The 27,364-nt window shown below is 51.0% G+C and overlaps 1 protein-coding gene across 1 annotated transcript in view; it reads left to right on the top strand.

Annotated features, from left to right (window-relative positions):
• Positions 1-27,364, top strand: part of LOC103646939 (protein transport protein Sec24-like CEF) — a 52,115-nt gene that overhangs the window by 6,497 nt on the left and 18,254 nt on the right. The window contains exons 7-16 of the mRNA XM_008671548.3: positions 30-149; positions 4,557-4,637; positions 5,208-5,285; positions 5,393-5,485; positions 5,648-5,702; positions 6,281-6,357; positions 6,516-6,587; positions 6,678-6,761; positions 19,305-19,424; positions 19,504-19,572. Coding sequence (XP_008669770.1) covers positions 30-149; positions 4,557-4,637; positions 5,208-5,285; positions 5,393-5,485; positions 5,648-5,702; positions 6,281-6,357; positions 6,516-6,587; positions 6,678-6,761; positions 19,305-19,424; positions 19,504-19,572 — 849 coding nt within the window. The remainder of the gene's footprint in view (positions 1-29; positions 150-4,556; positions 4,638-5,207; positions 5,286-5,392; positions 5,486-5,647; positions 5,703-6,280; positions 6,358-6,515; positions 6,588-6,677; positions 6,762-19,304; positions 19,425-19,503; positions 19,573-27,364) is intronic.

Below are 27,364 nucleotides of genomic sequence, written 5' to 3'. Positions count from 1 at the left end.
ATTGAGAATGCATAATCATAATTTTTCAGGTTCGTGATCCAATGCCTGCTGTATACTTCTTCCTTATTGATGTCTCTATGAATGCTATACAAACTGGTGCAACTGCTGCAGCTTGCAGTGCTATTTCTCAGGCTATTTCAGATCTGCCGGTAAGTTCTGTGTACTGAACTCTTTAGTCTGGTTCAGAAAAAAAACTTGGCCAACTTTTGTTGTGAGAGCCTCCCTGGGGCATTGCATATAGGTAGAACCTCAACCTTGCTAGATGAGAAAATCCCCAAACTCTGGCTTCACCTTGTACAGTTGCATCCCAACCTGGGCTGGTGCCGTAGGCAACCAGGCGCTGTGCCAGCACCAGGGGCAGTCAGGCATCACAATTCACATGCTGGAACCACACGAGCAGCCAGGATTTCCAAGCTGATGCTCACCTATAGTTTTGGGTTGCCGGTGAGGAACTTGTTTTTGTGTGAGAGTCAAAACTGCTGACTGTCAGCTAGCACCTGCACCTCACTACTGCTTGGCTATGCGCATGTTCGCCTTTAGTTTTATTCAGCGGACCGAGGCTGACAGGATGCATCGTGTTGTGGCCAGCAGACGGTGGCGTCCCGGGTGTCTCCGGAGCGTCGCAGGGCTTTTGTTTGGGAGTGGATGCAGCTGCCAGAGTTGAGATGGAGCAGGGAAAAAATTGGTGGAGGATCTCACCGCCATGTGTCGAAAGCGGGCTGGCCTCCAGTGGTTTGAATGGTGGCAAGTTGATCGTGCAGGTGACCAGCTCCCCATCGGAAGGTGTCCAAGATGATGGGGTTCCTGGTTCTCAAGGGCACATCCTGACTCGTCGGAGACGCAAACGCCATCAAAAGCGTTGGACTTGGCTGGGGCTTCTAACCTTAAGCTCCTTCATAGGGAGGCTCCTTAGGCTGGGTGTGGTCGTTGAGATCGTGTTCAGTTATTGTGTAAAGTGTTCTAGTGTTCCTGGGGGGTGTTAACCGCCTCCTTGTATTTGTATCTTGGCTGGGGCTTCTAACCTTAATGAAATGACATGCAGTTCTCCTGCGTAGTTCAAAAAAAAGCGTTGGACTTCTCTGAGGGGTGGTTCTGATCCTGGTTGTAATCAAGCAGCTCAATCAGGAAATGACTAAGTCCCATCAACAGGCGCTGGGTCGAATCATCAATGGCTGCCATGCATCTTAGGCTGGTCCAATTCGATCACCAGTGCAACGTATGACCTGAAGAATGCAGTCTCTGTTTTTGTGGTCAGTGACAGGGTTATTTCATTGCCTGTTATTGCGGAGGCAATTGCCATGAAGCTTGAGGTTGACGTGGTTTCATTGGTTTTGAGGCAGGTCTCTGTTAATCAATACTTGCTTATGCTTCCCAATCTTCTGTTGGAGATTTTTTCTTTGCATCTTAAGAAGTGGTCCAAATTGTTTGGATTGTCTGGTGCAAGTTTGCTGGTTCAAGTGGAGTTTGAATTAAGTGGCATCTCTGTACACGCTTGGGAGTTGGATACCGTTCAACATATGCTAAATCCCTATGCTTCGGTAGAAAATGTGCCCACTGATTCTGTAGAGCTCAAGGACCTAGCAGTGTTTCGTTGCTCTGGTTGGTGTTTTGATCATGTGGTTATACCTGTGGAAAGGGACCTATGGATCGTCGAACCGATGGGAGGCACCTATGGAGATGGAAGATTTGCTGTATCTTATAATATCAAGATCAGCGTTTCGGTTGCACAACGGGAACATATTGTTTCTTCCCATGTTTCTAGAACCGACGAAGGGCTTGCAAGATAGAGGAGAAGGTATTGTTCGCGCTCGCCTACTCATGACAGAGTTGACTGTAGAAGAGCCGAGAAAGAAGGTGATCGTAGAGGTAGGCGATCGGTGTTTGACCGTCTAGGCTAGTGGTTCGATAACTCTTCGGGTCAAGACTTTGATGGTGTGCCATTGGGCAGAGGCATGCAGGCGTCGCCGGTGGCCGAGGAAACTAAACAATTTGAGGAGGTGATCGCTGGAACCGAGAAGACAGGCGTGAAGATGCTGAAGGACCAACTCAAGTTGAAGTGGGCCTTGTCTGCGCTAATGGGTCGTCTGCCCCAAGGGCCCAAGTGGCCAATCCACTTTTGCACCCAGCAAGTGACCATCGACTTGATGCCAGCCTGAATCAAGTTCCTCTACTCGGTTCACCGACGCTCTAGCCAGTGTTGGGGTTGAGCTCGTTGTCGGAATGTCTCCGCCAAGGTTTTAAAGTCGACTCTAGTCGACCGAGCACCGATAAGGTGACTAATCACGATAAGTCGTCGATTTACTCGATTAGTCGAGCCTAGTCGACTGTTGGTCGTCCTATAGTCGCCCAACTATAACATGACCATATATATGTGTGTGTGTATATATTTATGTATGTATGTAGCTGCATCATAGGTTCAGAATTCAAATGCAAGTCATAAGATTAAATCAAGCGAAGAGAAGCTCAAGAGGAGACCGAGGCAGACACAATACTGCTGAACAAGTGAACAACCAAAAGAACAGTTGGATTACTGTCTGAAGAGGTGCTCATCTCCGTTGAAGTCTGAACTCTGGACAGAGGAGGATGGTCAGGGTTGATGGAGGAGTGGAGGACGACCACGATGTATGAGAATGGTCACGACTGCAGAAGGCCGTAGCAACGCATTGGAGCAAAGGCGCCGCGTGTTGGAGGCTGGGGCAGAGGCGTCACACACTAGAGGATCGAGCAGAGAGCCTCTGCAGCCGCCGCGCAATGGAGGGGGGTAGCCACACGATGGAGCGACGGACGCACAACAGGGCGGCGGGAGAGGAGGGCGGCGGCATTGGAGAAGGGGGCAATGGAGCAAGGGCGGCGGCGCTGAGCAGGGCGCACGTCGCGTACAGGTGCCGACAGCTACAATGATGCGTATCTAGGACTACAGGTAGGGCAAAACAATGTATTTAGACCTTTAGAGATGGTGGGACGACCCATACAAAAGAGACCGGATACTGGTCCAAAATGGACAAAATTAGTCGGTCATAACCCTAGTCGGACGACTAATCGCGATTAGTTAGCGACTAGGAGGACTAATCGCTTCCTAGTCGCCCTAGTCAAGTCGAAGACCCTGATTGAGCTTACTCCAGCGGTAAGGCCGACTAATTGTGGTTAGTCAGACGACTTTAAAACCTTGGTCTCCGCAGTCGCTGCGGATCTGGTCATTGACGTGGTAGTCCAATGGACTCCACCTAAGACCACCGAGGCGGCCCAAGTCAGTTCGTCTCCGGCGATAGGGACCTGTTTCAGTCCTGTGATTTGGGGGGGGGGGTTGCCATGGTTCTGTTCAGAGCAGGTACAAAACTCCCCCAGACCTATGGATGCAGGGTGCGGTTGAGCAGCTAGCTCCCCCTGCCCCCTTGTTGCAGTGTCGTCTTCATCAGCAAGAGAGTAGACGTGGGGGCTTCCTTAATGCTTGCTGCAGTTTCAGCCTCAGTGATTCTTCAGCGTGGCACCGCCCCTATTGAGGATCCTGGTTCTGTTGAGTTGTAGACGGCTGTTGATGCCATTGAAGCTACAATCATTCAAGACCAACCTTCCCTCACTCGGGGACGTCCTAACAGTAGGCTGAAGGCTAATCCGCGTTGTATCAAGGTTTACTTGAGAAGAAAGGCAATTCTGACTGAACCTGCCCAGCTAGTGGAAGCAGGCTTGGTGGTTCCCCTTATTGATTTAAATAGAATGTCACCAAGCCCGCTGCTAAGCTGCAAGCGGCACCTTCGGCGCAAAATCGCAGAAAGAAGACACTACCATCCAACTTCAAGCCTAGAAGGAGTAGAAGAGTGGCAAAACTACCACCTGATCTGGGCAATCAATCTGCAGTTACGGTTTGCAAGCAGCTGGGTCTGTGTGATGAGCAGGAAAGAATTTCTTCTGAAGACGCAAAAAAGTATGCCAAGCTTTTTGATACTCCACTTTCCAGAGTGCATGTGGCGGCCATGGCAGAGCTGTTTGGCTGGGATGTGCCTGAGGTGGGTCAGGTGCAGTCCTAATTAGTCGTGCCTCCTTTCTTAATGGATCCATCAAATTATCTTATTTGGAATGTTAGGGGCCTAAATGATAGGTCCAGAAGGGACTCGGTGAAGACCTTAGTGCTCAGTTTAAAGCCTTCAGTAGTTTGCTTACAAGAAACCAATCTGAGTTAGCAAAGTGCTGAGATCCCTACTTGATGAGCTAGCATGTTGGGTAATGGCTGGGGCAAGAATCTGGAAAGTTTAGGCCTAGCAACAGCCCTTAGCTCGGCATGAATGATTTAGTGGGTAGTGTGTGGTCGTGTTTTCTATTGTATTTCCTGATGGACCGATTCCTGTTTTTGTGTTTTCGGCCGCCTTAGGGGGCCTGGGATGCTTGTATCTGTCCACTTGGACTTTCCCCCCTCTACTTAATATAATGGTGTGCAGCCCTCCTGCGTTATCCGAGAAAAAGTTGAGTATTTTTTGAGTAGATGGATTGGTTTCTTTTACATATTATTTCAAGGGATGGTATTTGATTTGTGACATTAACTGTTTTTCTGTCTTATTCAGGAAGGTCCTCGGACAATGGTTGGAATTGCAACATTTGATTCTGCTATTCACTTCTACAGTCTTAAACGTGCTCAGCAGCAGGTATTGCACACTTGAGTCTTGTCAGCAGTGATTTGAAGGCACACCAAATGTTGTATTGTAACTTTGCCTCTCTGTAAACTTGGCCTCAGCATGACTTAGTGTTACCAATTTGGTTTTGTGTTGTGTAGCTTTTCCTGTAGAACCATACTTTTTGGATTCACAAGATCAATTGTCATTGGGAAGTTATTCCCTAACAAGGAGATTCTGCTGCGGAGTGCAGCAGAGCACAATAACTGCATCCTGACCTTTTCTTTCTGACATATCACTATGGGTATTTTGAAATTTACAGTGGGAATGGTAGTTTGTCTCAGTTTTCCTTTTTGCTCGTCGGAGTGAAACTTCTGAATTTGTCAGCAACTCTGTTTCTCTGGTTAGACATAGTTAAGTTTAGAATAGAGTCATATGGATTTTTTATTGGTTGAGACTATAATAAATTATTTATGTATGCGGAAATAACATATAAAATTTTCTTGTCTTCTATTCCATCTCTCTCTCTCTCTACAGTTTGTTTCTTAATGAATCTCATTTTAGAGAGATATGAATTGTCTATGCAACCTTTTTCCCTTGCAGCCTTTGATGCTCATCGTTCCTGATGTTCAAGATGTATATACACCTCTTCAGACTGATCTTATTCTCCCAGTTTCTGAGGTTTGTATTTAAACTGAAATTTGACATTAACTTTTATTTCATGTCATCTTCAAGATTTGAGAGAAATTATTTTTTGAATTATTCTTATGTTTACTTCATGTTTTTAGTGCCGGGACAATCTGGAGCAGTTGCTAGAAAGTATCCCAAGCATGTTTGAGAATAATAGGGTTGCTGATTCTGCTTTTGGAGCAGCTATGAAGGTACTTGGTCTATGTTTTATGGGTGCTGGTTCTATTTTCTTTTGGTGTTAGGTCTGGATGGGCTACAGATCAAATTCATCATTTTTTATTCAGTATTCCCTTTCCAGAGTTCCATTCTCATTGTTGATCGGATAACTTTGTGCTTATTGTTTTGTTCTGTAGGCTGGCTTCCTGGCGATGAAATCTACCGGCGGAAAACTTCTGGTTTTCCAATCAGGTATGCTTGTTAACTTATCAGAGATAAGATGCATATTTATGCTGACTCTGTTAAGTGGTTTCTTAGTTTACTTGGGCGCTTTTTTTCCTAATGCATGCTGGCTTATTTGGAGAGCTATATTTTCAATTTGTTAGTTTGGTCTTCGTAGTGAGTATATTTGCATTCTACTTCAGGAAGTTTTGCCTGTTATTGGTACCAGATTGGAACGGCAGTGCTATATCAAATGACCTAGCGCTATACACCTGCCACATAAATTTATAGTTGGTCTTCGTAAGATATTTGACAGTTTTACTTTAAGGGCTAGTTTGGGAACCCCAATTTTCCAAGGGATTTTCATTTTCCCAAGGGAAATTAGTTCATTTTCCCATGGGAAAATAGAAATCTCTTGATAAATTGGTGTTCCCAAACTAGCTCTAAGTCTGGCAAGTGGACTCATGTTTGTTTTTTATCTTAATAAAGGATTTGTTTCAATTGCTGCTAATTTGCCGTACATATTTCTGTGAGATTTTTTTTTAAGTCTTAAATTTCGATGCTCTTGTGTTAATAATGTGGCAATGTGCACTGTTGGCACTTGGCAGTGCTGCCATCACTTGGGATTGGTTCTTTATCAGCTAGGGAAGCTGAAGGTAGAGCAAACATTACAACTGGTGACAAGGTATGCATTGTTGCATACTTGCATATACTTATTTTGTCTTACTAACAATGGCACATTGTAAATACGATCTAACTCCATATATTTGTTTCATCAGGAGCTCATGTTCCTTTTATCAAGAATACCCAGTTAAAATACTAATAACCTTGTGTGATTCATAGGAAGCCCATAAACTTTTGCAGCCTGTTGACAACACCCTCAAGACAATGGCACTAGAATTTGCTGAGTATCAGGCATGCTATGTTCATCATTTGAGTTGTTTTTCTGGGTTAAGAGTTGCCATGTTGCTGTTATATGATGTTTTATTTTCTCCCCTCTTTCAGGTCTGTGTGGATGTATTCCTCACCACACAATCCTATGTTGATATTGCTTCTATATCCGTTGTGCCTCAAACTACAGGTGGCCGGGTAGGCATTCTCCCTAAAACATATAAACCTTGTTGATTGTCTTTAGTCTAGGAAGAGACCATTGTGGTAGGGCCTTGCATGTACGCTTTATTTAGTAAATTAGAGAGCACCCTGCACGTTGCTGCTGGAACTTCCAGGTGAATTAGATAAATTGCTTGCCAGCCTCAACGAAGGGAACACAATTAGACATTGTTTTTTTCCAGCATCTTGCTTCATCGAGATCTTGGCCTTCTTAGAGCCATTCATCAGTTGGCGGGGCCGCTGCCTTTTGATTTCTTGTTTAATTGAGCGAATGGTTGGATCAGGTGTGTTGTTGAATCATGCTGGCTTGTTGTATAGAAGCAGAGTCATCTTCTAGTACCTGAAAATATATATTCTAACTAAGATATTTTCTTTTGGATTGAGGAAACTCTGAAAGACACAAATAGTTCTAATAAATCTACAACTTTTTAACTCCCTCAATTCATCCTGGCTAATCAATTCAACAGAACAATGATACATAACGTAGTCTGGTCAAGAAAAAGCAAAGGGTGGTAACTGTCTTGTCTCTTGGGAGATTGTTCAAAGGACAAAGGCCACTGGAATATGGAGGTCTTGGGGTTCTCAATCTTCAAAGATTAGGTTGGGATTTATGTATTCGGTGGCTATGGCTACAAAGAACAGATACTGCTCGGCCATGGGAGGGCTTCCTATTCAGGTTCTGAGAAATTCTCAAGCCCTATTTGCAGCAGCAATGCACATCATAGTTGGCAATGGGAAGGACACTAAATTCTGGACTGACCGGTGGCTGAATGGCAGTTCAGTTGCTGAATTGGCTCCAAACTTGTTACTGGCTGTTTCCACAAAAAGGTGCACTGTTTCTCAAGCTTTAAACAACAGAAGATGAAGGATATAAGAGGGGCTCTCACAGTCCAAGTGCTGCTTGAATATTTAAAAATCTGGGAGTTGGTGGATGGTGTGATCTTGCAGCCATACGTCTCAGATCAATTCATTTGGAATATGTCCCAATCTGGCATGTACACTTGTAGGTCTGCGTACAAGGCCTTTTTCTTGGGGACTGTCAGGTCCAGCCCCTGGAAAAGGATTTGGAAATCAAGGCCCCCTCTCTGGTGCAAAATCTTCATTTGGTTGGCCATCAATAATAGATGTTGGACGGCGGATCGTTTGTCCAAGACGTTGGCTCCCACATCTGGTTGTGTGTCCCTTTTGTGACCAGGAACAAGAGACGATGCAGCACCTTCTGGTCGTTTGTGTCTTCTCTCGTCAAGTTTGGGCCTTAATTTTTAATTCCTTGGGGGTTTTCAGTTCTTACCCCACAACCTGATGATAGGAGATTTTTAGGCTGGTGGTCCAGGGTGGTCAGGCAAGTGGCTAGAGAGCTTATGAAAGGTTTCAATTCTATGATCATTCTTGTTGCCTAGGAGCTTTGGAAACACAGGAACACTTGTATTTTTGAGGGAACAACAGACCGCAGCCTGTAGTCGCGCCACCGCTTGCCATGTTTGACGTCGCGCCAGGAAGCCACGTGTCGCAACCTGAAGACGGCAATCCGCTGCCTGCATCCGTGTCGCCGATTGCTGTGCTTAACATCGCGCCAGGAAGCCGCGTGTCGTAGCCTGAAGACGACAAGTCGTTGCCTGCAGTCGCGCCGCAGCCGCAACTTGCTGCACTGGACGCTTGCTCTAGATCTGCGTGTGGCAGGAGGGCTTGAAAGCGGTCCTGGTAGTCCACCACCGAGCCCGTTCGGCGGCATGCAACAAGCTCGCCTAGCGGCTTTGAATGCACGGGGGCCCAAAGCGCAGGTTCAGGAGTTCGGAGAAGCAGTGCCATGATGGAGTGCCCTCATATTGCTGTATTTGGATGAACCACAGCTGGGCGACGTCGTCGAGGTTGTAGGAGGCCATCCACACGCGTTCCTCGTCGATGATGCGCTGTTGATGGAAGTAGGACTAACATCGGTTAAGGAACACCAATGGATCAGTTTTGCCATCATACTTTGGGAAGTCCAACTTCTGGAACCGCGGGGGTCGATCCTGGTGATGATCGCCGGTGTGCTGTCCCTTCCCGCCCAGTGCAGAGGACTCGGTTCGGTGGTCCTGCTGGAGTTCGGCGGCCGACAGCATGAGGTATTCCACCGTTGCTGCAAGGAATTAGATGATGGTGACTAGATCGGATGTGTTGGGTTCCGCCATAGCAGAGGTTGATGAGGCTGCGTCGGATGATGGTGAAGAGATGGATTTGGGTGGCGGAAGTGGTGGGGAGGATGGCCTGGAATATGATACCAGATGTTATGGTTCCTAGTTCATAAGGGGATAAACAACGCCGAGAAGATAGCCGGACGGAGTCGACTTGGGGGAGTAGACTATTAGAGAGATATGGGACTAATTCTTCTTCATGGATTCATTCCCCCTTAGGGCTTGTTCGGTTAGGAGTGGATTGAAGAGGATTGGAGGGGATTAAATCCCTTGGTAGTCAAAATTGAATAGAAAGGGATTTAATCCCCCTCAACCCCTTCGATCCCCATGCAACCGAACAAGCCCTTAAGGAGGTACAACCCATCCTTATATAGATAGGAAGACTTGCCCCCCAAGTAACTAACTCAATCTAATCTAATCCCAAGTAATTAACTCAATCTTATCTAATATAATCCCAAGTAACTAACTTAATCTTATCTAATCTAATCTTTATCCACTAATCGTAACCTTGAGCCTATCCCTATGGACCCCCATGCCTTGGGCTGCCGCCCCATGACAGGTTCGTAATCTCTCCGTGCACATGATTTAGTCGTTTTAGGTTTGTCCTAAGTCAAACAATTTTAATTTTGACCAACAATATATACAAGATTAAATTATTTTAAACTAAAAGAATTACATATTACCCTTCCCTAGACCCCGCACAGTGCGGGAAGCCTACGACACTAGATACACCCTTTTTTAGAAGAATTACATATTATGGTAGTTCAAGTCATGATGAATCTAGTAACTTTACTTTTATGTTGTAAAATCTTGTGAAACATCTGGTATAACCGGTCAAAGTTGACTGTGATTGACTTAGGACAAACTCAAAACGACTAAATCATGTGGACGGAGGGAGTAGATAAAAGATTCAGTTGGCTTCACAGTTTCTAAATTGTGAAGCGTTGAAGACAGTTAGGGTATGCTTGCTCTTTTTAGTGTTGGGAACTTGTCTACTAGGCATACTTGCTTACAGACAACTTTGGAAATGAAGGTAGGCAAACTATCTTACCTGGGTAGCTTACAACTAAAACATGCTTTGAGAATGCGCCAAGGCGACCCCTTATCTCCTATGCTTTTCATAATCGTGATGGATGTGCTTAGTAGCTTATTCAAGCATGCTGAGGAAAGATGATTGCTGCATGACCTGGCCATCAGAAACGTGACATCTAGGCTCTCCATTTACGCAGATGATGTGGTTCTTTTTGTCAAGCCTGCATTTGACGATCTTATTTGTGTCAAAATGATCCTGGATTGCTTTGGAGAGGCCTCGGGCTTAGTTGTGAATTTGCGAAAAAGTTGTGCTATCCCTCTCAGTTGTGATGATCAGACTGTTCAGGACAGTTGTAACATTTTGCAGTGCAATCCGACTTCTTTTCCATGCAACTATTTGGGGCTGCCTGTTTCTGATAAGAAGTTGGGGAGGAGGGACCTCTTGCAGTGGGTGAACAAGATAGCTAACCGGCTGCCCGGTTGGAAGGCTCCACTTCTAAACCTTGCTGGCAGGACAGTCTTGGTCCGGTTTGTGCTCTCTGCAATCCCCGTGTATCTTTTCATCGCCATGAATGTTCCCAAGTGGGTTATCAGTGCTATTGACAAAATTCGGCGAGGTTTCTTGTGGAAGGGTAGAAAAGATGTGAAAGGTGGGCATTGCCTTGTGGCGTGGGATAAAGTCACCAAACCGCTGGACCTAGGTGGACTTGGTATCCCAAATCTGATATATAAGAGTTGGGCGCTGCAAGCTAAATGGCTTTGGCTCATCAAGGCTGATCCGAATAGGCCTTGGAGTGGATTGGATCTCCCTGTTCAGTCACAAGTAAGGAAACTAGTGGCCAGTTCGATGTACACTCATGTGGGCAATGGCAAAAACACCCTTTTTGGAGGGACAGATGGTTAAATGGGTGCTCTATCGCTGAGCTGGCACCTGAAGTGATCTCAAAGGTGGATAAAAAGGTAGCCTCTACCAGGACAGTGCATCAAGCCTTAGAGGGCATGTTGTGGGTCAGGGACATCAAGCCAACCCTCTCCCTTGTAGGGATACAACAATATCTTACGCTTTGGGACACCCTGGGTGAGATCGTGCTCACTCTTCAGGAGGATCACCATGTGTGGAGATTCGAGTCTTCGGGCCTTTTCTCTTCTAGGTCCTGCTACAAGGTTCTGTTTTTGGGCTCCATCACCTTCGAACCTTGGAAAAGACTTTGGAAATCTTGGGCTCCTCCTAAGTGTAAGACCTTTTTATGGTTAGCCATGCAGAATAAGTGTTGGACAGCTGACAAACTGCAAAAAAGAGGTCTTCCCTATCTGGAAGCATGCCCTTTCTGTGAACAAGAGCAAGAAACAGTTCAACATCTGTTGACTGGTTGTGTCTTCGCCAGGCAGTTTTGGCATAGCATCCTCTCCCCATTTGGTATGGGCCACCTAACTCCAGGACCAGAGGATACTAATTTTGCTGATTGGTGGGGAATAGTGACCATTCAGGTGCACAGAAACAAGAGAAAGGGAGTCAACAATGCCATTATTTTGGGAGCATGGTGCCTTTGGTTGCATAGAAACTGAGTTATTTTCGATGGAGATTTACCAACCATTGGCAAGGTGCATAGAAGCTTCATCGACGAGCTACCCTTATGGGTGTTGGCTGGTGCCAAACACCTCGGAAGCCTTGGTCTTGCTGCCGCTCTAGGCGTAGCAGGCTCGACTTAATGTTTTCTTTGGTCGTCTTTTTGTATCTTAGTCCTATGGACAATTTTATTTATGCTTGTTGCTGGCCATCATAGGGTGGGTTTTTGTACTGGTCCTCTTGGACCTTAATTTCCCATTCTTCTTAATATAAAGATGCGCATCTCTTCTGCGTTTTTCGAAAAAAAGAATGAGCAGAATATTTTCTAAATATTTGAGGAAAACCACTGGTGCCCATATGATTAGGTAGGTGAATTCTTGTGAAACTTCAGGAACTGTTCCAATGGTTTGAGGGAAAACAATTGGTACATATATGACTAGTTAGGTGAATTATTAAAGTCAAAGTTAAACTAAGGAATTGTTCCAATGGAAAATATTGGCCGAAAATATTGTTATAATTGGGACAAAAAAGACAAAAAGATAACTTGTATGCTGTTGAATAACACTTTACGCTTCGGATGGCTCTCACCTCCCTCTCCCCTGAGGCGACGTCGACCTCCAACCCCTTGCCTTCCTGTCCCTCCAGCTCCCTGCTGGTGACCACCCTGGAACATGTAGCCACCATCACTAGCCCTACCATAGTTCCTGCCCCACTGGCGCCGACCTTCGTCCCCCAAGGCGGCGACGGCTAGCGTTGCTCCAAGCTTTAGCGCTAGCGCGAGGATAGCCTAGTGGATTCCACGTTGTCTAGCTTGTCGCCGTCGTCCTTCCTGGACGTGGTGGTCTCCGTGCCAGCAATTATCCACTCTAGCTCTAGAAGACGAACTCTCCTCAAAATCTCAGGGAAGGACTTGCAAGCGATGATCACCAGTGAGCGCGGAAAACGTCTCATTTGCCCTCCATGCATTGATGCTGACGGTTGGCAACTGGTGGAATCTCGAAGGACAAAAAGCCGCGTTTAAAATCGAAGCAGGAGCCTCGGTCCCGCCGTGTGCCAGTAGACCTTATAGGAAACTGTTTCAACTGTTCTCGACACATCATTTTGCCAGGGATTGCTGGGAGAGATCAAGGTGCCTCGTTGCGGTGCCCTGACACATCTCTCCTACAAGTGCTATATCTAGCGTATAGAGCCAAGAAGGTCAGTTTGGTGTAGGCTTGAGCCTATGTTTGTGTCTGTGTCCAAGAAGTCGGTTTGGGATCGGCTGGGCAAGAGGATGTCGCATCATGCTTGGTCAGACTCCATGGATGCAAGGATCACCTTGCCGAGGTCTTCGTCTACTGCAGTGATGGTGCCTAAGAGAAGGCCTGAGCCAAGGATCCCAGTTTGGAGAACAACTCCTGTCTGTTATGCTTCGCAACATATCGACCCTAGTGTTCTGGTGTTCCTGGCATCTTCAGATGGAGCTCTGAATATTATTGGTGCGGTTCATCTGGCTAAGAGGCGTCGTCGTTGACCACGCAAACGACCCTTATGCCTCTTAATCAGGAGGATGATCAGTTGGCGCCGGGGTCATCTCCCATCCAAGGTTCTACCTCACAGGCGCCAGCGGATCCTTCCCCACCTTCTTCCCCATGTATCATCGACTGTAATCAGAATATGTCACGGGTTGAGGAGGATCTTGCTACGGCGGTTGTCATCACGATCTTTGGGAACTTGGATATTGTGTCTGCCAATGACATAACGACCTCTCCGGCACCACGTTTGGAGCTTGATGAAGGATATCTGGTTATTGGGCAGTGTTAGATGTATCGTGTGCGTTCTGATGTATTATGTGTGATTGTTTCTGTATTGGCCCTTTCTATAGAATATGGAAAACTTGGGCTCCACCAAAAACTAAGTTTTTTATGTGGTTGGTTGCACACAAAAAGGTTTGGACAACAGATAGGCTGCAAAAAAGAGGCATGGACCATTTGGAGAGGTGTCCATTATGTGATCAGGATCAAGAAACTTTGGACCATATGCTGATTGGATGTGTTTTTGCTCGAGGGTTTTGCTTCAAGCTGCTTCTTTAAGTGAACCTTCAACATTTGGCACCCTAATCTGATGTTGGTGCTTTCCTGGAGTGGTGGAGGGAGTTGAGCACCTAGGTCTCTCGAATCGTAAGGGATGGCCTCAATTCTCGTCATTCTAGGAGTTTGGACCTTATGGACACATCACAGTGCCCGTGTTTTTGACAATAAGAGCCCTATTATTGCTGATGCTATTAGAAAAGTTGGGTTGGAGGTTGATTTATGGGAGATGGCTGGTGCAAAGAAGCTGTCCTTGCTCACTACCCCCATCCTAGGCCTCCCCGCTAGTTAGCTAGACGTGCGCTGCTTTGTGGTAGTTGTTTTGATAGTGTTTAAGCATGGATAGGTTTATGTATGCCTGCTATTGGCTGCTGTAGGGCCCCTTCTTTGTAACTGTCCCTGGTGCTCACAGATGACGTGGGAGCACCCGTGTAGCCCTCTCCCGTGCATCTCTCCTGGCGTGCCTGCGTCCGCCACATTAGGCGCCCGCTCCAACCTCCTTCCCGAGCTGCGCGACTGCTAGGCTAGACCCCAGCTCACGCGTCTTGCCTGGTCAAGCCCGCGACAGGCGACCTGGGCCTCCCCTCCTCGACGGTCGATGGCCCGTGCTTCCTCGGCGGCGCTCACACCTCTGCTAGTCCGTCGCCCGTCCTTGGCGCGTTCCTCACTGCAGCTGACGCCACTCCCGCGCATCCCCTCGTTGACCCCTCTGTCGCAGCCCCATTTGCCGTGGGCGCGGGATTCGCGCCACCCATGCACCCTATTGTCGTCGGCACACCTCACGCGGCTGCACAACCCTCCCCTACCGTGCGCCTGCCTCTCTCGACGGCTTAGCAACCCCCTTCCCTACCGTGCGCACGTCTACCTTCACGACGAGCACCTTATCTGGGGCACATTCGTGGCCTTTGATCAGGTCATGAACCCCGTTCTCTATGACCGCGTCGAGCTCCACCCTCAGGAGGGCCGGCACGCTACTGGTCGTTAGTGTTCCCCAGTGCCGCGATTGTCTCCATGACGATTGAGACCTTGTCGTGTCCCCCTAGCATGCTCGCCACTGCTTGGCCCAGCTCTCCTCTCGGTGGCTCTATAGGGGTGCCTCCTTTGGCTCTCTTCTCGCACCCCTTGTCCTCGCCACCCCTCCTCCCACCGACTAGGTTTTTGACTCCGACAACTCATTCCGCACCACTCCCGACCCTAGAGCCGTCGCTTTACCCCACCCCCATAACCCCACCTTCCCTACCTCCATGTCTATCGGCAATGGGTCGACTCTACCTATCACCTCAGCAGGTGACATGGTCATTCCTGGTCCGTCGTACCTCATGTTGCCCGTTACATCATCCAGAACCTCCTCTCGGTCCGTTGCTTTACCACTGACAAACGCTGCTCTATGAAGTTCGATCCCGAGGGGCTCACCATACAAGATCTTACCACTCATGCTGTGGTTGCTCGCTACGATAGCTCCGGTCCCCTATACCCTATTCGCTTCCCCACCCCACCTTACTCCGCCATTTTGTCCAACCCTACGCCCTTGTCTCCACTGCCCCTGCCTCCACTTATCACCATTGTCTTGGCCACCTCGGCCACAATGTCCTCTCTACTCTCAGCCACCTCGCTATTCCTTGCCCCCGCGGCGACACCACCTCGCTTTGCCATGCCTGTCAGCTCGGGCGTCATACTTGCTTACACTTCTCTTCTATGTCCCGAGCTACTCACCTCTTCGACCTCATCCACTGTGACCTTTGGACATCCCCTGTTCCAAGCATCTCAGGTTATCGGTATTATCTGGTCATCCTAGACGATTTCTCTCATTTCCTCTAGACTTTTCCTCTGCGGCTCAAGTTCGACACCTTTCACACCCTCACCCACTTCTTCGCTTGGGTCTCCACCCAGTTTCGTCGCCCAGTTCGTGCTCTCCAGTGCGATAACGGCCGCGAGTTCGACAACTCCGCCTCTCGCTCCTTTCTCTCCCATGGCATTTAGTTTCGACTTTCGTGCCCTTACACTTCCCCTCAGAACGGCTGGGCCGAACGGATTATCGCACCACCACTCACATGATCCGCTGCCTCCTCTTTCAGTCGTCTCTTCATGCCCACTATTGGGCAGAGGCCCTGAACACCGCTACCCATCTCCTCAACCGCCTTCCCTCCAAGGCGGTTAGTCACCCCACCCCCTACTTCGCCCTGTATGGCACACCCCCTGCTATGCCCACCTTCGTGTCTTTGGCTGTGCCTGCTATCCCAACACCTCTACCACTACTAACAAGCTCTCCCTCTGCTCCACTCGTTGTCTTTTATTCGGTTACTGCCATGACCACAAGGGTATCGATGCCTTGATCTCCTCACTCACCGCATCATCATCTCTCGCCATGTTGTTTTTGATGAGCATATTTTCCCCCTTCTCCACCTCCACCCCCGACCTCGATTCCCTCCTCGATGCCGATTGCGTTGATGTTCCTCTTTCACACTGCCCACGACCACGTCGCCTTCGACTTCGCCTCGCGTGCCTTCGCTACCACTGCCTCTTTTTGTGTTGCCTGCGCTACAATGGCCCTGTTGACCTCGCCTGCCCAGAGCGCGGCCCCGCCGACTCCGTCTACGCCATGCGCGGCCCCGTCACCTGCGTCCCACCCGGCACGCTTCGCCAACCCTGCCTGTGTTCACCACCGTTGCGGGTGGACTGATCCACCAATCCCGTCGCCCCGTCGGCTTGTTCCTGTGCCGAGCTGCCGCTGTACCACCCGGTCGCCATTCATCGTGACCTTGACCACGTCCATCTGATGGTGACGCGCCGCTCGGCCGGAGTCCTCTGCCTCGTCGATCGGTTGGTTCTGACATCGATGCTTCTTCAGCTCCCTCCCTGGTTCCCTCCTCCGTTCGCGCCGCTCTCACCGATCCCCACTGTCTACCCTCCTGCTCTACGTCGACGACATCGTGCTCACGGTGTCTAGTGCTACCCTCCTTCTGCGCACGATCGTCGCTGTTCAGCGCGAGTTCGTGATGAAGGACCTGGGGCCTCTCCACCACTTCTTCGGGATCACCGCAGAGCGGTGGCCTCAGGGTCTCTTCCTCCAACAGCGCTAGTACGCCCTCGACATCCTGGAGCATGCTGTCTTGTCCGACTGCAAGCCCTGCTCCACGTCTGTCGACACTCAGGCGAAGCTCTTCGAGGACGACAGACCCTTGGTCACCCACACGACGGCCTACCGGAGCCTCACCGGCGCTCTCCAGTACTTGACATTCTATCGGCCCGACATCGCCTACACCGTTCAGTAGGCGTGCCTTCACATGCACACCCCACGGGAGCCTCACCTCACCGCTCTCAAGCGGATTCTTCGCTACCTCTGCGGCTCCATCGACTACGACCTTCTCCTTTTCGACCCTCACCGACTTCGGAGTTCGTGGTCTACACCCGACGCTTACTCGGCTAGCTTCCCCGACACACGCCAGTCCACATTCGGTTACGCCGTGTTCCTATGCGCCAACCTCATTTTCTGGGCCTTGAAGCGGCAGCCCGCCGTCTCCCGCTCCAGCGCTGAGGCCGAGTACCACACTGTGGCCAATAGCGTGGCCGAGGCCTCATGGCTCCGCCAACTTCTCTAGGAGCTCCACAGCCCCCTCGAGCGCTCCACCCTCGTCTACCACGACAATGTCAGCGCGATCTACTTCACCAATCTTGTGCAACATCAGCGCATGGAGCACATGAAGATCGATCTTCACTTCGTCCGCGAGCGTGTCATCGCCGACGATGTTCGCGTTCTCAGCGCCTTGACCACGTCGCAGTTCGCCGACATCTTCACGAAGTGGCTGCCGTCGAGTGTATTCACTGAGTTTCGATCCAATATGAACATCTGTACATGATAGAGTTGAGATCGCGGGGTGTTAGATTCATGGTTATTAAAACGTCGCTTAAACGACGTTTAAGCGTCGTTAAAGCGCTAAAACGTGTTTAGTAGTTAAAACGTCCGCACGTTTTACGAAAAGTGCGTAGAACGTCCGTTCTGGACGTTTAAACAGCGTTTAAGCGTCGGATCGCACGTTCTGGACGTTTTCTCAGGTGTATGAACGTTCTACGCGCATGTGAGTTAGTGGGCCATAATGGGCCTTTACCCAGCCGGCTCATCCATCGCGCTCCTTAGACGCCAGTTCCCAGTCGCCATCGCGCAGAGCCGTCGGCCGCCAGACTGAGCAAACTCCATCGCGCCAGACGAAATCGCGCCCAGACTGAGCAGACGTCGTCGGCCGCCAGACGCCGTTGGCCGCCCTCCAGGTACGCCGCCGGTCAGCCCCCCTCCTCCCTCTTCCCTCTTCCCTCTTCCCTCCACGTACAGGCGCGGCGCCAACCCGGCAGCGCCATTGCTCATTTGCTCCAGATCCCGGACTAGAGCACTGCAACGGCTCAGGTGAGGTACTGCTCGGCCAGGAGCAGAGAGAGAGAGAGAGCTAGCTAGAGAGATGTGTATTCTAGCTGCCTAGCTATAGACATGGCGCGGCAATACTGAACATGGCATTCTGTGGTAATACTGAATGCCACAGACGTCATATAATGTTCATAGACATTGGCGCCATAGCTGCCCTGCCGGAATGAAGGCAGTAAGGCACTGCTCGGCCAGGAATCTCCAGCCAGTGCGCAGTGCCGCAGTGAAGCAGACACCAGCCAGTGCTCTAGCCAATGTGTGTTGTAGGCTAAATGTACAATATGTTAATACCATTCTACTGTGTGTTGCAGGCTAAAGTGTGCAGTGAATTTCAATTTCAATGGCAACAAATAGCGAGGCTAATGACTTATTCTATATTTGAAATTCTATGTCAAGTCTGAAAAGACGTTTCAACGTTCGTTTAAACGTTTAAACGTTGAAAAGTTGGTTCATAACGTTTTAACGTTTTACCGCTTTAATAACCATGGTTAGATTCCTGTTTAGGGTTAGGTTAGAGTTCTCTTGTATTCACCTAATTATTGTTATTGTAATGGGCTTGGCCCACCTAACTTCTTTATATAATATACACCCAACTATGGATTAGGGTTAGGGTTTCACTCTCCAACACTAACCGTTTTGGTCCTTTTGTGAAGGAAGGAGAGAATGTGTATAATGTGTGGGATGTATTGCATTGAGCCTCTAGGGAGAATATATAGGAGTACATGGCTTGGAGGGCAAGAAGCCTATTCTAGAGATAAGGAAGGTTATCCTAGATATAAGGAGGTTATCCCGGGATTACAATCAATCCTAAACCAACCATATCAGGAGTTGCCTAATATACTCTAACATGTCTAATATACTCTTAACATTTTAGACCCTTCTTCTTCTTTAATGTATTATCGTGCAGTTCTCGAGCCGAGGAAAAAAAGACAAAAGGGACTAATATATTATAAACAATTCATCTTCTACATTCTCTTCCATTTCCAAATTGATTTTTAGAGCTACATGAGGGATATGCTTTGCATGTGTTTTTTCTAGTCTTTTTGGACCTCTTGATAAACTTACAAAGACGATGTTTTTTTATTTTTAAGGGGGCATGTATTTTTAGGTTTTTAGGGAAATGCATTAGGGGAGGTCCCAATTGTGGTACCCATCTTTATTTCTATTGTTTAATTTTTCATCTTGTTGTTGTACTTTTGTTAAGCTCTATTTTTTTCTTATGATTATTTCTGACTGTTTTTTGGCCATTATTTATTTATTTTGCAGGTCTACTACTACTATCCGTTTTCTGCTCTTTCAGATCCAGCCAAGCTCTTCAATGATCTCAGATGGAATATCAGTAGACCCCAGGGTTTTGAGGCTGTTATGCGTGTAAGGTGCAGTCAGGTGGGTTTTATCTCATTTCTATTAGCACTTCAGTTTAAGAGTCTGGATGTGACTTATTTCTTTCTCATCTCCTCATCAGGGTCTCCAAGTTCAGGACTATTATGGCAATTTCTGCAAGCGTGTTCCCACCGATATTGATCTTCCAGCGGTCAGTAATGAATACCGGTGTACAACAAATTTTGTTAAAATTATTGATTTCAATTGTGATATGAAGCTTTGCCTCTATGGTTCAATGTTAACATTATTTTTAGTTATAAAAACAATAATTTTCTTGAGTTATAAAAACATTAATTTTCTTTAGTTATAAAAAACATTAATTTTCTTTGATAAACAATAGAAATAGATATTGGAGGAAATGAAACCCTAATTCATTGAGTGCGTTGAGTATTACATATATCAGAGTTACATGGGCTGGGCTAGGCCCATAACACTTAGAAATACAGTAGTTTTACACTCCTCGTAGACGAAACTCTAGCTATGGTAGATGCTGAGACTGGACCAAATTTTCGAGAATGACGAGGAGGGAAGACCCGTATGAAACAATGCCATCTGGACAACACTCAATAACAATCCCCAAAAATTGGTGAATAACTGAATACGACCCAAATATGCCATTGCAAACTCATGTTGAAAGACGCTGATGATCTGGTGCAGGTGGCCCGAAGAAGAGACAGTGAGCACAATGTCATCAACATACATTAGGAGGTATATAGTATCACTGCCACACAATAGATGAACATAGATGTGTCTGACTTAGCCTCAACAAAGCCTAGTGGGAGCTATATGGCAAACCTACTGTACCAATTGTGGGGGGGCCTACTTCAGACCATAGAGGGACTTGTTAAGCTTGCAGACGATGACAGGGTTCAAAGAGTCAACAAAGCCAGCATGTTGACTGTAGTCGACGGTCTCGGTGAGTCCAATTAGAAAGACATTCTTGACTTCCAGCTGATGAACTGACTAAGAATGGTAGAGGGCCAGTGTTATAACAACACAGACGGTAGAAGGCTTCATAATGGGACTGAACGTCTCATCGTAGTCTACCCTAGGACACTAGGTAAACCCCAAAGAACCTAGGGGGCCTTGTACCTATCTAGAGAACAATCCGCCTTCCACTTATATGTCTAGACCCACTTGTCAGTCACCACATTGCCGCTTGGGAAATGGGGCACCAAATCCTAGGTGTGATAGGTAAGGAGGGCCTAGTACTCTTCCTTCATAGCGCAACGTCAGTGAGGATCGGTGAGGGCGCTATGAATGGAAGATAGCATGTCGGAGACCATTGGTGAGGATGTTGCGAAGAGGACAAGACGATCGACAGGGCGAAAAACCCATCGACGTGTCGATTCATCACCAGACGAATGTGGCGAGGGTCGTGGTGAGGGGGGGGGTGACACCGCCAACTCGACTGGGAGCAGGGCGCTCCACCCACCGTGCACGTCGTTTATAGACTTGCACATGGTTTGCGTAACGGGGAGGTGCTGGTGCCAGCAAAGGCATCGATGAGGTCCTATGGGCGCCAGAGAGGTCGAAGAAGCTAGGGGCGAAGGCAGGGCCACCGAGGTTGCCAGTTGCCTGACGGAGACCGGCGTGGGGTGGTAGGGCATTCCGAAGGTTGTTCGGGTGCACATGTGTCGTGGGGGGCTCTTGTGCCGCAGGCATGAGCGACTTGGGTGAACTTGCAGGTGAGCAAACAAAGTGTGGCTGTTTAGAGGGAGGCACGGGGTCAAGAAAAAATTTCAAATCGAAAGGGAGTCGGTGGTGGAGTTGGAGGGGTTCAATATTGGAAGTTTGTCTCAGCGAAGACATTGTGGCGAGAAATCAAGAGATGATTAGTGGTGAGGTCAAGACATTGGTACCCTTTGTGATCAGGAGAGTAACAAGGAAGACACAACAGGTTGAGTGAGGGACAAGATTATGGGAGTAATGGCAGAAAGGTTATGTGTAGCACGCACACCCAAGGACGTGAAGATGGTCGTAGGATGGAGTGGTGCCGAAACGAGCAAAGTGGGGTGTGGAGGCTCTCAGTCTAGTAGCGAGAAGGAACAGAAGCCCGAATGATACGGTCAGCCTTGCCATTATGCAGTGAAGTATAGGGGTAGGACATCTGAAGTTGTACACCATGGGAGAAGAATGATCGAGAGGAGTTATCAAATTCATGACCATGGTTCAACTAGACAACCGGTGCAACCAAACTGAGTGAAAACCCAAGCGAAGAAGTGCAGGAGAGTCGCAAATGTATCCGACTTCAAACTCAAGGAATAAGTCTAAGAATAATAAGAGCAATCATCAAGAACCACCCGACAATATTTATAACACGAAACACTGATAACAGGAGAGGTCCACAAATCAAGTGTATGCGATCAAAATTATGCATAGCTTGAGAGTAGGAGCTATGGAAAGGAAGTTGAACATGACCTAGCTGATAGGCATGACATAGATGCTCAAAGGTATCCCTTGTACAAGAGATGACTGAATTACTACAAAACCTGGACAACATGTCAGTGCTAGGATGACCGAGTCGACGATGCTAAGTGCTGGAGGTAGTGGAAGTAGTCAGTGTGTGAGACTGCGACGAGGACGAAGGGGTTGATGTAGCAGAAGCAGTAGTTGTGAATGCAGGCAGCCACAGGGTGTATAGGGGCCTCACATTGGGTGAGAAGGCTGTGGATAGCGAGATCCTTCACAGATAAGCCAAAATGATTAAACTTAATAGAATAAAAGTTATTGATGCGAAACTGACGAACATATAATAGATTTTGAGCGGTATGGAGGGCAACAAGAACATTGTGAAGATGAAAGGGTCCGAGAAGAACTGAATCACCTACAAAGGTGACCGGGAGAATGTTCCCATTGGCCTCAATGATAGATGAATGATGAGACGAGAGGGGTAGGTGGGAAGAAGAAAGTATACCAATGTCTGAAGTGGTGTGGTAGGATGCATCGCAATCCACGACCCATCGGTGATCGTAGGAGGGTTTAGGGTCATTGTGTTGAAGGAGCTAGCAAGAGATCGCTGATCCCACCCACCAGGCCATAGGTTCTAGGACGAAACAATGCTGTGGCAAGGATAGTAGCGGTGGCTTAGTGCCGATGGCGCGAAGGGAAGTGGGCCAAGACGATTGTTAGACTACCCGTCTAGGGTTTGGGGTGTTCCCCCTGTAATTACCATCTCACCCTCACTGTATTGGGCCTGACCCATTTACTGAGTCTATTAATACCACTCCTAGCCCTGTTTAGGGTTAAGGTTCGCATTCCAACATGGTATCAAATTAGGTTTAGGTTCCAACAGCAGCCACAGCCGCCGGGGGCTTTCTCCTCCCCTACAGCCGTCGCCGCCCCCCCCAGCCGCCGGCCTCCCTCCCCCCGTCGGCTCCCAGCCGCCGACCTCTCCCCTTCCTCCCTGCTCGCCGCGCCGGTCCCTCTCCCTCAGCCACCGGCTCTTCCTCCCTCCCTGTTCGCCGCCGCGCCAGGCAGCAGCTGCGCCGCCAGCCGCGTCCGCGCCAGGAGCTGCGCCGCCGACCGCGACCTCGCCAGGCCCCTGCCGCGCCGCCGGCCGCTCGGGCGCCACCCGCCCAGGCCACTGCTCCGCCAGCCGGTCCGCGTCCGGCCGCCGAAGCCCCACCGCGCCTCCTTCCAAGCGCCCCTGCTGCGTCCTCGCCCGATGGACGCCCCCACTGTCGCCACCACTGCTGCCGGACCCAACGTCGGGGTCACCACCGGCCCTGGCACACACGCTCCTGCTGTACTCAGCAGCGAGCTCGCCCATGGAGGGGCCCCCTACATCGCCGGCCTTGGGCCGATCCACGCTGCTTCCCCGCTGCCCATGCGACGCGGCTCCCCGCCGGGCTTCCCCGCCTTCGCTTCATCCACCTGGAGTCACACAGTCGCGCCCTCTGCACTCCCCACCACCGACTCCCCGCTCATCGGCACCCTCGCTACGATCCAGGCCGCTGTGACGGCCTCGCGGGAGCGCGAGCGCGCTGCCTCCCTCGCCTTGGAGCGTGAACGTGCCTTGGGCGCTGCTCTGACCACCCAGATGGCCACCACGCAGCGCCTCCTCGGCCGCCCGACACTCGCCGATGCGGAGCCCCCAGAGGACCCCCACGCCTCTGACCTCGACGCCAACCTCATCGCCGCTCTCCATGCTCAAGCCGCCGGCCTGCACAACATCTGGGCCCTCGTGTCCGTGGTGTTGGATCCGGCGTCTTCCCACTACCCCCGTTGGCGAGGACAAGTCCTCACGCTGCGGCGGTTCGTCCTTGACGATCACGTCCTCGTCGACCACGACACTCCGTCGCCCTGCTCCTGGTGCCTCATGGACAGCGTTGTCTTCTCGTGGCTCCACGACACCATCAGCGTTGAGCTACAGGACATCATCCGCGACCAGGCGGACACTGCGCGCCAGGCGTGGCTCGCTCTCGAGGACCAGTTCCTCGGGAATCGGGATGCTCGGGCACTCCACCTCGACGCCCAGTTCCACCTGTTCTCTCAGGGGGACCTCTCCGTGGGAGAATACTGCCGCCAGATGAAGGGTCTGGCTGAGACTCTCCGCGATCTCGGCGAGCCAGTTGCCGATCGTACCTTGGTGCTGAACCTCCTGCGTGGCCTCAGCCCCCGCTACGGCCACCTGAAGGCTCTCATCAAGAGGAGCGTGCCCTTCCCCACCTTCCACGCCGCGAGGAACGAGCTTCTCCTCGAGGAGCTCACCATGGCGCATGAGGCGCCCACTCCTGCCTCGGCTCTCTACAGCGCTCCTACCAGCGGCCAGCCGCCTTCGGGGGGCCTGGCCACTCGTCCTCCGTCGACCGGGGCTCCTGCCCGCCGTCCCGACGACCCCTCGTCCGACTTCCACGACCGACGGAGGTCGTCGCTCCCGCAAGGGCGGCCGTGGGGGTGGCGGACCCTCTTGTGGTGGTCCCTCCGGCCGGGGTGGCGGCCACGCGTGGCCGTCCTTCTACAACCCCTGGACCGGGACCATCGCCATGTGGCCGGGCCAGGCACCGAGTGCCCCCCGTCCCTCGGCGCCGGCTCTCCTGACTGCACCTCACTACGGCATGCCCCCGCCACCTCCGTACGGTGTGCCCGTCGTGCCCCAGGCTCCGCCCGCGCTCCTGCCCCCGGGGACCCCCACCTCGACGACTTGGTCCCCGTCGGTTGGAGGTTGGGACAACGCCTCCCTCGCTGCTGCTTTCAGCACTATGGCGATGACCCCTCCCTCCGACTGGGTGATCGACTCCGGTGCCTCCTACCATACCACTCCCACTGCAGGCATGCTCTCCCGCTCTCATTCCCCCCTTTCCTCTCACCCATCCTCGATCGTCGTAGGCAACGGTTCCACTCTGCCCGTCACCTCAGTAGGTGCCGCGGTTCTCCCTGGACCGTTTTACCTCAACGATGTTCTCGTAGCTCCCCACATCACTCACAATCTCCTTTCTGTCCGTCGTTTCACCACTGACAACTGTTCCATTGAGTTTGACCCCTCTGGTTTTTCTGTGAAGGATCTGGCCACCAGGACCCCTCTCGCCCGCTGTGACAGCTCTGGACCGCTCTACACGCTCCAGCCCTCCACCGCCGGCGTGTCTCCACCTCCCGTCCTGGTCTCCACCACCTCCTCGACCACTTGGCATCGTCGTCTCGGTCATCCTGGACCCGACGTTTTGACCAAGATTACCAATAGTCTAGATCCTTCATGTAGTAGGGGACATTTTGAGGGCCTCTGTCATGCTTGTCAGTTAGGTCGACACACCTGTCTCCCATTTACTACTTCCTCTTCTCGGGCTGAGCAGGCTTTTGACCTGGTTCACTGTGATCTTTGGACCTCCCCTGTACTCAGTCTTTCTGGTTATAAATACTATTTGGTGATTTTGGATGATTTTTCCCATTTTCTCTGGACCTTCCCACTTCGGTTGAAGTCGGACACATTCACCACCCTCACACACTTCACCTGGGTATCCACTCAGTTTCGTCGCCCGGTCCGTTCTTTCTTCCTCACTCATGGCGTCCAGTTGCGTCTCTCGTGCCCCTACACCTCTGCACAGAACGGCCGAGCCGAACGCATGATCCGCACCACCACCAACATGCTCCGCTGCCTCCTCTTCCAGGCGTCTCTCCCTGCCAGCTATTGGGCAGAGGCCCTGCACACTGCCACACACCTCCTCAACCGTCTTCCCTCGAATGCGGTGCGCCACCCTACCCCTCATTTCGCCCTATACGGCACAACCCCTTCCTATGACCACCTTCGCGTGTTCGGCTGTGCCTGCTACCCTAACACTTCAGCTACCGCTCCACATAAGCTTTCTCCTCGCTCCACCCGCTGTCTATTCCTTGGCTACTCTCCTGACCACAAGGGGTACCGGTGTCTGGACCTCACCTCCCATTGCATCATCATCTCTCGTCATGTCATCTTCGACGAAGATGTGTTTCCCCTTGCTGGCTCCACCTCACCCACCGATCTTGACTCCCTCCTCGAGTCCGATCCGATTCCTCCCCCACCTCCGGCTCCACGTCTTGCATCGTTACCTGCTCCTCGTGCGGCCACGACGACCTCTTCCGCGCCACGCGCGGCCCCGTCGACCCCGCCTGCGCCACGCGCGGCCCCGTCGACCACGCCTGCGCCACGTGCGGCCCCATCGACCCCACCTGCGCCACGCGCGGCCCCGTCGACCCCGGCTCGCTTCGCCAACCCCGCACTCGTCTACCATCGCCGCGACCACACCACTTCCTCGGCGCCCCCCGACTCGGGCCTGTCGACGAGCGCGACCCGTTTCGCCGACCCCGCCGTCGTCTATCACCGCCGCGAGCCGGCCACACCCGCCGCTCTCGACGTCCCGGTGGTTCGCTCCGAGTCGTCCGTTTACCACCCGGTCGCCATTCACCGCGACCCTGGGCACGTCCACCCGATGGTGACTCGGCGAGCTGCTGGCGTTCTCCGCCCCGTCGACCGGCTAATCCTGGCAGCTGCTACGTCTAGCACTCCACCCGACGCTTCCCCGGTGCCCTCCTCCGTTCGCACTGCCCTCGACGACCCACATTGGCGTCGTGCTATGGAGGAGTACGCGGCCTTCTTGGCCAACCACACCTGGGACCTGGTGCCGCGTCCACCAGGCACCAACGTGGTCACCGGCAAGTGGCTCTTTCGCCACAAGCTGACCTCGGACGGCTCCCTCGACCGCTACAAGGCCCGTTGGGTCCTTCGGGGCTTCACCCAGCGCCCCGGAGTGGACTACGACGAGACCTTCAGCCCTGTCGTCAAGTTCGCCACTGTTCGCACCGTCCTCTCCCTCGCCCTCTCCCGCGACTGGGCGATCCATCAGCTCGATGTCAAGAATGCCTTCCTCCATGGCACTCTGACGGAGACTGTCTACTGCAGCCAGCCCACCGGCTTCGTCGACGCTGACCGTCCGGATCTGGTTTGCCGGCTGAATCGGTCCTTGTACGGCCTCAAGCAGTCGCTTCGCCTCCTACCTGGCCTCCATCGGCTTCGTCGAGGCCAAGTCGGACACGTCCCTGTTCATCTACCGACGCGGCGACGACACCGTCTACCTCCTACTCTACGTCGACGACATTGTGCTCACGGCATCCACCGCCGACCTTCTACACCGCACGATCGTCGCCCTTCAGCGGGAGTTCGCGATGAAGGACCTGGAGCCCCTACACCACTTCCTCGGCATCACCGCCGAACGTCGGCCTCAGGGTCTCTTCCTCCACCAGCGCCAGTACGCCATCGACATCCTGGAGCGGGCTGGCATGTCTGACTGCAAGCCCTGCTCCATGCCTGTCGACACTCAGGCGAAGCTCTCTGAGGACGACGGGCCTCCGGTCGTCGACGCGACGTCATACCGGAGCCTCACCGGCGCGCTCCAGTACCTCACGTTCTCCAGGCCCGACATCACTTACGCCGTCCAGCAGGTGTGCCTGCACATGCACACTCCGCGGGA

Source organism: Zea mays, chromosome 2, assembly GCF_902167145.1.
Source record: "Zea mays cultivar B73 chromosome 2, Zm-B73-REFERENCE-NAM-5.0, whole genome shotgun sequence".
NCBI lineage: Eukaryota > Viridiplantae > Streptophyta > Magnoliopsida > Poales > Poaceae > Zea > Zea mays.
Note: the sequence above shows the minus strand (reverse complement) of the source record. Positions and strands in the feature narration are given on the sequence as shown.